At 33.0% G+C, this 10720-nt stretch overlaps 1 protein-coding gene across 2 annotated transcripts; it reads left to right on the plus strand.

Annotated features, from left to right (window-relative positions):
• LOC112519264 (E3 ubiquitin-protein ligase PRT1-like) lies at positions 1 to 6347 on the plus strand. 2 transcript variants are annotated; one of them, XM_025127289.1, is made up of 8 exons: positions 2 to 134; positions 1002 to 1030; positions 1113 to 1292; positions 2977 to 3081; positions 3145 to 3321; positions 3961 to 4161; positions 4821 to 4924; positions 5915 to 6347. In XM_025127289.1, exons 1-8 carry the CDS (start codon positions 46 to 48, stop codon positions 6176 to 6178), a joined length of 1149 nt encoding a protein of 382 aa, XP_024983057.1. In that variant the 5' UTR covers positions 2 to 45; the 3' UTR covers positions 6179 to 6347. The 2 variants fall into 2 exon arrangements, with proteins under 2 accessions (XP_024983055.1, XP_024983057.1); XM_025127287.1 differs by having other exon boundaries at positions 1 to 134; positions 2977 to 3321.
• The last annotated feature ends 4373 nt before the right edge of the window (positions 6348 to 10720 follow it).

A 10720-nucleotide genomic window follows, 5' to 3' on the forward strand; every position in this document is an offset into this window, starting at 1 on the left:
GCATAAACAACTTTTCTAGTTCCTTCCTAGCGTAACGGAACTGCAATGAATACTCCGGTGAATGGTCCTGCCCCCGCCGGCGATGATGATGAACTTGAGGAATTTTCAGACGACTTCAAATGTTGCGTGTGCTTGTAAGTCCGTATTCGGATATCAACATCGATTAGAGTCGTTTTGTAATTTGATTGTTACTTGATCGAAATACGTTTTTATTATGCTTTAAGATGTGAATTTTATAATTCACTGCATGCGATTGTGTAAGCTTTGTGTCCCTGTGGATCTACGCGAGTGATCAGTGTGCGGACTATTTTTTGCGGATTTTGGTCAGTTAGGTTATTCTGACTCGAATGAATGGATGGAGTTCCGGATTTGATGGAACTAGTTGTAGGAGATTGATGTGAGGACTTTCAGTTAGTGAACCCGAGGTTAATTCGTTAAGATGAACTCAATCGCTTCCAGAAATCGAAACTGGTACTTACCAGATTCTAAGTCAATTTTATCTCTTTTAAAAGGGTTTATCATGTTGTCTTTCTTATGTAGTTTAATGTAATCATCAACTTATTTTCTGTAAGTTGATTGAATCATACAAGATGCAGATGTTGAGAAATAGTTGGGTTGACCTTCAAAAGTTGAAGAGGGGCTCTTCATGATTTTGTTATTATCCCTGTTTTAAGATTGGATATATGTTTTATGGATTGCATTGGATAGGAAACTACTTATCAAATCGTAGGCATTCAATATTTGTAAGTAGGATTGATCTTAAGGATCATAGCCATTCCACCATCATTTAGTTAGCATGGCATCAAAGGAGGCTAGAAAGGTTGAAATTGAGTACATTTTATTTTTATCAGAAGCATTTCTCTTATATATTTATCTTTAGCTATGTGATCCTTGGGAAGTGGTGAGAAAGGTCAAAGATGAGTAGGTGATTGGATTATATTTGCTATTCTCTTACTTCATTTTGAATCCGTGTGTGTGTGCGTAATCCTTTTATTTTGCAGGGATCTCATCTACAAGCCAGTTGTATTGGGTAAGAAGCGATTGCAAAAAAGCCACAGTTTGAATGATACTTGTATGCCGATGTTTTAGATTCTTTTGTCCGTGTTTTGCAGCATGCGGCCACATTTCATGTTTTTGGTGTGTCTTCGAAGCTATGGACACTTGTCAGGAATCTCGCTGCCCTGTTTGTCGACATGCGTATTATCATTTTCCTAGTATATGTTGGCTGCTTCACTTTGTGCTGCTGAAGTTGTATCCTGATGCTTATCGAAGAAGGGAAAGTCAGGTGACAGGTATGCCTTTCAAAAGTCATGCTTTTGCTTTTACGGCCTGGTTAACTTATGTATTGGATTAATTCTGATCACTATTGATAGGTATGTAGCTTCCCCAATTAATACTTGGGGTGTCTTGCTATACAAAAATTATTAGACGGATTGCACATTATATTCAGACTATTGTCTTTCTAGCCAGTAATTTCAGTAGTCCAACTGCCTGAGGTTCTTAATATTAATATATCACTGGGGATGGTATGGTTCTTTTTATTAAATATATAAAAAGTGTCATCACAGAAATGATGCATTTGGAAGAGAAACTTCTTTAGGCTCACAGAAATGATTAATATGTGATTGTACCTAAAGGATATGGTAGAAATGATAGTAAAAAACGTGAGGTCCTGTTATTTTGATGGCAGTTGCGGTAAGAAGGATGAAACTTACTACCCAAAAGGTATATTTAAACCTTTAGATGCAAAAACATTTCATGCCAAGACAAACAGGGAAGTAAAAATTCAAGAGAGAGGTTCCCATTTCAACCATCCCCGTATAATAAGTAAACCTTCAATAATTATTTACATGTAAATCATATCTGTGTCTCAGTGTGCTTAAAAACCTGGATGATAAACCACAAGCTTAAAACATATTTTCCCCTTCTGTTGGACTTTGGCAAGTTTAGCGTTGTTTTTTAAAAGACATTTTAGCACTTTGTATTATGAACATGTAATTTCATTGAACTGATGAGATTTCCATTATTATGAGACTTCTGCATGCAGTTGATTTTATGAGGGCTTCCTTGAATCTGATGTTTTCCATTTGGCAGACATGCGTCTGTTCCAAGTGTTTACTTTTAATAAATGTCATTGCTAGGACAAGGATCAATAAGGGCTAGATGTTGCGATAAAGAGAAACCAAATTTTAGTAAACTTTAATACTGCAAAATGTCAAGGTCAAAAAGAAGTTTTGGTGGTCCAATAATCATGCACGTCCCCTGTCCTTTCCATCTTGTATGCAGTTCACTTTGTCTACCCAAGGCTCTTGTTCTCTGGTTCTTAGCATGTGAGATACTGTATACTGGTCTTGGTTAAGCGAGCAGATCATTACCATGGTGTGAAGGATGTGAAGCCTTGGACATCTGATGCAGTAAACATTTAGACAGTTTTGTTTTAACCTTGTCTTGCATTCTTTGAAAATCCAAGGGGATCCTGAACTTCTTGGTGTCAAGTTTGGAAAATTCTCTATAACACTGATAATTGTAGAATATTTATAATTCGTTGTTCTTCCTCATCAACTACCTTTCCCCAATGAATTTAGTAGTGGAAGGACTTGCATTTCAGTATATTACTAGTCGTATATCGGTACAATGCAGCAGTATGTAAAATTTATTGTACACAGAAAATGGAAAATTAATGTTGTTTCTCATTTAAAAAGAAAATTCGAAGTTTATTAGAAGAACCCAACGCTTATCCTATATTTGAACGTGTTCATCAGTTGGTTTTATAGAGTTCAAAAGTGGAGTATTAAGAAGTTGTGCGTATACTCTAATAAGTTATAAACTTGAATTCTAAGAGATTATGCATTAATAAGCAGTACTTAATGCTTAATAAAGTTGTTTTTAAGAGTTTTAATCAAATGTTCATTACACAGTATAGTACCATATGTATATTTTTCATGTGCTCATAATCTTATCACTTTCTTGTGGCAGAGGAGGAAAAGATCAATGGAACCTTCTCGCCACAGTTTGAAAACCATCTAGCTGTATCACATTGTAATGAACAAATGCCATTACAATGGCATGCTACGGGACAAGGTGAAGATTGTTCAGTTAGGGGATCATTGGAACCTGCTCTGTCTGATAACAATTGTACTACAGGAAGCCCTACAAGTTCGAGTGATAAAATCACAAAAAATGTGACTGTAGAAGGAAATTTGCTAAGTGGAAATGAATATGTTGACAGCCAGCCAGCAAAGCAGGTGCCCATCACCGATTTACTTTGTGCAATATGTAAAGAACTTCTCTGTCGACCTGTGGTACTTAACTGTGGTCACGGTAAGCATCAACATCTTCAGTAACAATATACTCCCTCCATCCCAAAATAAGAGCTTGTTTGTTAGCAGCTTAATGAGCTTAATGGGACTCACAGCTTATTCGGTCAGAGATATATGACTGTTTGGTAGTGGCTTAATGATATAGAAAGTGGCTTATTCAGTAAGCTTTTTGGGGGGAGCGTTATGCAGAAAGCCAAGTTTTTTCCAAACCTACCCCTCCAATTAAAAAACATGTTTATTCCATCTATGAAAAAACCCTCCCAAACAAAAACCTTCTCAATCTATAGAGACAGATTAATGCACACAAACATCTTTATCCATACAGGACTTAACGGAAAACCAACCCAACAACCACCAAGTGTCCAGATTTCTATTTTAGTTTGTCCCAAAATAACTGTTCACTTTATAAAGCAATTGTCTACTTTCCAATCCTGCCTTAGTTATAAGATGGAGAGATTCATTATTGCTCTATTATTAAGGGTAGAGTTATCATGTAGTTAACTAAAAGAAATGTAATAATTACACATTTCTAAATTGTGCGCCTTTTTCATTATGGACATTTATTTTGGGCCTGAGGGAATAGAACGCTTGCTCTGAGATAGGATAGAATCAATAACATTGTTACATTCTTCTTTCACAGTATTTTGTGAAGCGTGTATTATCGATTCATGCAATGAGCCATGTAGATGCCCAGTGTGTCGAAGCATGCATCCAAACGGGTTTCCAAAAGTCTGTCTGGTTCTTGAGGGTTTTTTGGCGCAGCATGTTTCAGAAGAATATGCTGCAAGAAAAGTGGCTATTGACAAGCCCATAACTTGTGAGCAAGGAAGCTCATCAACAGGTACGTCCATATTTTCATGATCTATTTATGCCAGTGCTACAAGGCTCAGGTAATATCAGCAAGTTTATATGTTCTTTAATTCATTGAAAAATGTTTTCTTGCTCACAATTCACAAGTATACATATGGTGTCAATTAACCATTGGAAAGAGTTGGTCAAGACTATAAATCAGCAACTAAACCGGATGAAATGGATTCACCGAGAAAAGTAGTGAAAAACTAAGTTTTCATGCCAAAATTTAACATCCAAATTGGATCAATTGGTTCTTGGATTGTAGTTCAAAATCCAATAAAATCGAACCGATCCAAATCAATTACCTTCCAACTACCATCGAAATGGTGGATTAATTGGTTGGAAACTTGGATCAAAATGTTGGATTGATCCAATGGATAACCAATAGTCCAATAGTAATCTCCAATGGATGGAACTGATCTGATCCATTCATCCATTGGGTTGGATTGGATTGGCTGTCCAAAGTTAATTAATTTGGATTGGATTGGCTGTCCAAAGTTAATTAATTTGGATCTGTTGGCAAAGTCCAACATCTAGCGGATCAGTTCCTTCTAAATCCATTGGATTTCAACCGGTGGGCACACTGATGTAAATCGCTGTATTCTATCACTTTTAGATGATCTGAAACCTGATTTTTTTGTATACCAGTCTCAACACAAGTTCCACAAGATTCTCAATCTGTACCTATGAATGACTACTTGTGTAGTCCAGACAGCAAGGTTCACTTCGGAGTTGGTTGCGACTGCTGCGGGGTAATATTTTATTGTTTTACTAAACTTATATCCATTCCAATAACTGTAAACATGTGAACAGAAGGCAATGGCCTTATCTTCAAGAAAAAAAACATGTATAAATCCGAAGCTTCACAGTGCCCATGGACCCTGCTCCTTGTTGGTTGTGGTGCTCAATATCAGAACCATTGCGCTCAACTTCATATTCTCATTAGGTAATGTGTGGCCGGGGAGGGGGTTAGGGGTTTTCTTATTAGGTACCACGAATGAGAATTGTTAGTCAGATTATGAAATATTCCACAAATTAAAAATACCCTAAAAAATCTGGAATTTGCTTACAAGTGTGATTGGTACGCGGGACAGGACGAGAGTGGACAGAACAAAAACTTGTTGCCCCATGTTTGGTGTGACATTTGGACTGGTGAGGACATGACCGAGGGGTCATTTACCAAATGCTTACTGGGTAAGCGCTTATCGGATGTCACTTATCTTAGCGATGAGCATGACAAGAACCGAAAATCTTACTCGGTAAGAGGCATAACAAGGACCGATAGATTTTCCCAGTAAGGCGGTAAGTGAGGGAGAAGACTTTTTACTGGGAAAGAAACGCGTACCAACAATCCATTTGATGGCCGAGAATGTTAATGATAAGGTAAGTGAAGGTGATAACTTTTGCTGGTAAGCGTTTGGTAAATGACCCTAGGATAGGACAAAGATGCATTTTTATTCCACCAAAATAGGTGGAACAAAAATTTGAGACAAGAGCGATAAATTACTAAACTACCCATCTCAAATTAGAAGCTCACAGTTCTTTCAGTCTGCATACCAAACGCACCCTCTGATGAAATGTCAACATACGAACTAAACAAATATCTAGATTGAGATTTCTATGAATTGTACAATGCGCTAGTAAATATGAAATGCTTCTCCCCTCGTAGAAAAATGAGTATCGTCTCATTGAACTTTACATGTACAAGATTGATTTCTGATTTGAAAGCAACTTTGAAACAGATGTATCCGCTGATCGGAGATCGGTACAGATGCAAAGATTGTTTTGAAGAAGTTGGGTTCGACCTATGCGAAGATTGCTACAACAGTTCCTCTAATCTTCCCGGAAGATTCAATCAACAGCATAAACCAGATCATGAGTTTGAGGTCAAGGAACCCAAGCCTATGATCATCCTATCTACTGGTTTCGCTTCCGACTGGCACGACCCCGAACCTCCTCCCACAAACGATACATTCGGTGATCGAGACGGCATTGGACCGACGTAATAACCACCATCCTCAGCTGAATGGGGCATCTTTTTCCATACTTGTAATGGTGTTGAGCTTCATGAAAAGCTTCTGTATTCTGCATCCATTCATCATAATCTGTCTCATATCTTTAGAACTTTCCATGTTTGGCTATGTGTCATATGGATGATTATGATGCTTCATGGTCATTAGCCCAGTGGTATCTTCGTTGCCGCTAGATCCCAACCATGCATGAAAAGAAGACCCGTCTCATCGAAGAACCTCCAGACAGGGCCGGGGATTCCCCACAAAACCGGGGATGAGACAGGGCTGGGTAGTTGACCTCGATCTTACCCGGCTCTGTTCCATCCGTATATTAGACATATTATATATTTATTATTAAATATATTATTTATAAAAAAATAAATTTAAAAGGAGTATTTTGATCTTTCTTTTTATATAAGTGTTTGTAAATTGTTTTACTTTTTTTAGATTAAGAACATGGAGAACCGAAAACATTTGGTCAAAAAATTGTTTATGATGTGATTTTATTAACATATGAATATTTGATACTCCATAAAAACAAACTTGGAAATATGTGAGATTTAAACATGGATCATTTTTTATCGAGTGTGATATTTAACACATTTGATTTAAAATATCTCAATGAACGGAAAAAAAATATCCTCCATTCTACGTTGGGAACATGTATGGAGATGCCATCATATTTCCCAGGAAGAACGGGGAAGGAGAATAAGGATTGCCGTCCCCGCCTCGTTCTCATGCTTAATTCCAGCTTTTTCGAAGTTCAAAGGGTTCAGAAATCACCAAATCTGATCAATGAAAGGGTCGAAGTCGAACTATACCGTGGCGTTTATGTTTTTTTATTGTAAATTAACCATCATTTTTGTTATAAAAATACGTGAAAATGTGACTTTAAAATGAGAACTTCTTAAAGAAAATATTCAATAAGCAAGTGTTCATGATGCAGCGTGTATTTTTACCGGTTTTAGGGATTGTTTGTTTACCTCTTAATAGTTTCATTAAGAGGCAACATCTGAATCGTTAAGAAGTGAATATTGTTTGGCAAAAAAAAAAAATTTGTCTCTTAATGGTTCTAAAACCCTCTGAATGATTTTGTATCATGGATATCCCTTAACCATTAAGAGCCCTAATTTCATTGTATACAATTACCAAACAATTATATTTCATTTTGCAATAAATCATAAGAGCTTCTTAATCATTCTGACCACTTAATCATTCTGCACCAAACCATTCAACAATTGCCAAACAGCCCCTTATTCTTGTTCATACAGACGACCAATTTTTTATGTAATTATATAGAATTAATAAATATAAATAAATAAATAATTTTAGATGAAAATTGCAAAGACTTGTCAAAATAGAAGGTTATGTTTGAATATTCTATACTAAACTACAAATTTGGTCCCTATGATTTGTTAAAAAAATATTTTTTATCTATGTAATTTGAAAATTATAAAATAGTTATCGTAGTTTGTAAAAACAATCTAGATTTGATCCCTCCATCTAACAGTCGTTAAAAAATTCCGTTAAATACAAGACATTCTGGTCATTTTATTGATTTTCTTTGTATTTTATCCAATTAAATTCGATTTTATGATTTTGACCATGTGGTTTTTTATTGGAAAAAAAGACAAAAAAAATCACGATAATCATTTTATAATTACATCAAAGAAATGTGTTATTTTTAACAGACCACATGAACTAAATTTGTAGTTTACTCTATATTTTATCTAAGTGTAAATTTCATGAAAAAGTAACGTACTTTGACTTGATTCTTATTCTGGGTAACTTACTTTTAAAACTTCAATTTTAGTACATAAGACGTAAAGTGTTGAACATTTAAGTACTCGGGTAACCAGTTAAAGCATTAACCGATCACCACGCTGATGTGGTGAGTGATGGCATGAAATTGGATTGAATAACAAATAATACTGAATTGGATACCACATATCACTCGCCACATCAACCGGTTACCTGGGTACTTAAATGTTCAAAACTTGACATCTTATGTACCAAAATGGAAGTTTCCAAAGTACGTTACCCAAAATAAAAATCAAGTTAAAGTACGTTACTTTTTCATGCAATTTGTCTGAATCTCAGTATAAAAAATCAATCATTTTGTGGTGAGAAAAGGGAAAAAGAATTATACAAGGACATAAAGGGGACCAGTGTAAATAATTGTAAGACTATAGTTGGCAAATAACAAGTTCTGATACCAACATTCAGATGTTAGGGGACCACTGTTCTGTTTCAGTGGGGTTTCAGAATTTGTGTATTCAAGCAATCATTCTCATCTTAAAATTCAAATGATAAACATTTTTTTAAACGAGAAGACGGTTAATTTGTAAGAAAGTAAAAAGTTTTAAATTATATCTGATATAAACATGTAATCATATCTGATATAAATATATTGTATTGACCAGCCATAAAGTGGGCGAGTTTTCCTCTTACCTTTGTCGTAGTGACTAAGTGGCCTCGTATATTTGGACTTGTTGTATCACATGTGATTTTACATGTTATCTTGGAAATTCTTGACTTTTCGTAAATTGATCGACTTCTCTCGTGATTCTCTCTAACGGGTTGTTTACCAAACAATTATCGGTAAGCGGTTGCTAGGTGTTGTCACTTACTTTACCGGTTGAACATGACAATAGTATGAGGCATAACAATGATCAAGAATATTACTCTGGTAAGTGAGAGAAAAGACTCTTACCCGGTAAATGCTTACGAACTCCAACGAGTTCTCCAAAACTTTCTAAAAATGGATAAAATATTAGAGACTGTGAAATTCTACAAATTTGAAGAACTCCCGGAAAATGATTACTATGAGCGAGAAACCTTTTTTTTTAATTATATTCCATTAATAACCTTCAAATTAAATGTTTACAAAGAGGAAAATAATAATTTATTAAATGTAATAAAATATTTTAATAATATAATTAATGTTGTAACATTCAAAAGGGGTTGATATCCCCACCCCCTTATGTCACTTCTCACCCCCTCTTCCACCGAAATTTTTTAAAATTTTAATTTTAAATATATATTTTATACTCTTATAATTAGATAATTAATTTACTTTACATCCTTTCCTTTTAAAATTTTTATTTTACACCCTTATCAAGTTAACACACATAGTCGTATATCAATTATAACATGTTTAAAAAATACATTTTTATTTTAACAAATTACACCATTATAATCGTCTCATTAATACCTTCGAAATGAGTCCAATATTAAATAGTTTTTGACTTAATTATATTATTATATATTATATATACTATGAAAAAATATTTTTATTATTTACATTTTATACTTTTATAGTTATTTATTTAATTTATAGTACATAATTTATTTTTTCAATTTTCGTTTACACCATTATCACATTAAAAAACATAATTTCATATCAACTAAAATTAGATCTAACAACGAAATTAACCTCTCAGGAAGCATTCTCATACCCTTTATTCATCTTGTTCATCTTACATACTCATTTTTTAATATACTTTTTAATTTTAAAATTATACTTCATGTTCTATAGTTACTTAATTAATTTATTTTTATAGTTTTGTTTTTTCTATTTTTTGTTTTATACCCTTATCACGTTAAGATACATAATTATATATTAACTAAAATACGTTAAAAAATACGTTCTAATTTTAACAAGTTACATCATTATAATCGTTTTGTCAATATCTTTAAAATAAGTCCAATATTGAATATTTTTTTATTTAATTATATTATTATATCATATATTACTACGAAAAAATATTTTTTAACACTTATATTTTATACTGTTGTAGTTAATTACGTAATTTATGGTATGTCCCTTTTGTTTTTCATTTTTCATTTTATACCCTTATCACATTAACATACATAATTGTATATTAATTTAAAAATACATTTTTATTTTAACAAGTTATACCATTATAAATTGCCTCCTCAATACTTTCGAAATTTATTAATATTGAATATTTTTTGATTTAAATTATATTATTATATGATATATATTACAAAAGAATATTTTTATTACTTACATTTTATGCCATTGTATTTATTTAATTTTTGAGTACATCCTTTACTTTTTCATTTTTTGTTTTACACTTTTATCACATTAACATACATAATCGTATATTAAACTAAAGTACGTTAAAAATATTTTTTTTATTTTAACAAGTTACACTATTATAATCGCCTCGTCAATACCTTCAAAATAGTCTAATATTGAATTTTTTTATATTTAATTATATAACCATAATAATATAAATATAACAAGGATATAAAATGAAAAATAAAAAAAATAGAAAAAATGTATCTCGTTGCATTGTGCGAGCATTATTCTAGTATTTATAAAGGTATAAAGTGTATATATAAAAAATCACAAATATAAAACTTAAAAATACGTATTTTTAATAATATATAATTAATTAATTTATATAATTATTAGAATAACACGTATTCTTAGTACTTAATTAATTAATAATAATGTAAATTTAATTAATTTATATAATTACTAGAAGCGTACTCGCGCAATGCAAC

The sequence above is a fragment of the Cynara cardunculus genome (assembly GCF_001531365.2).
Source record: "Cynara cardunculus var. scolymus isolate 2C chromosome LG 10, CcrdV1, whole genome shotgun sequence".
Taxonomy (NCBI): Eukaryota; Viridiplantae; Streptophyta; class Magnoliopsida; order Asterales; family Asteraceae; genus Cynara; species Cynara cardunculus.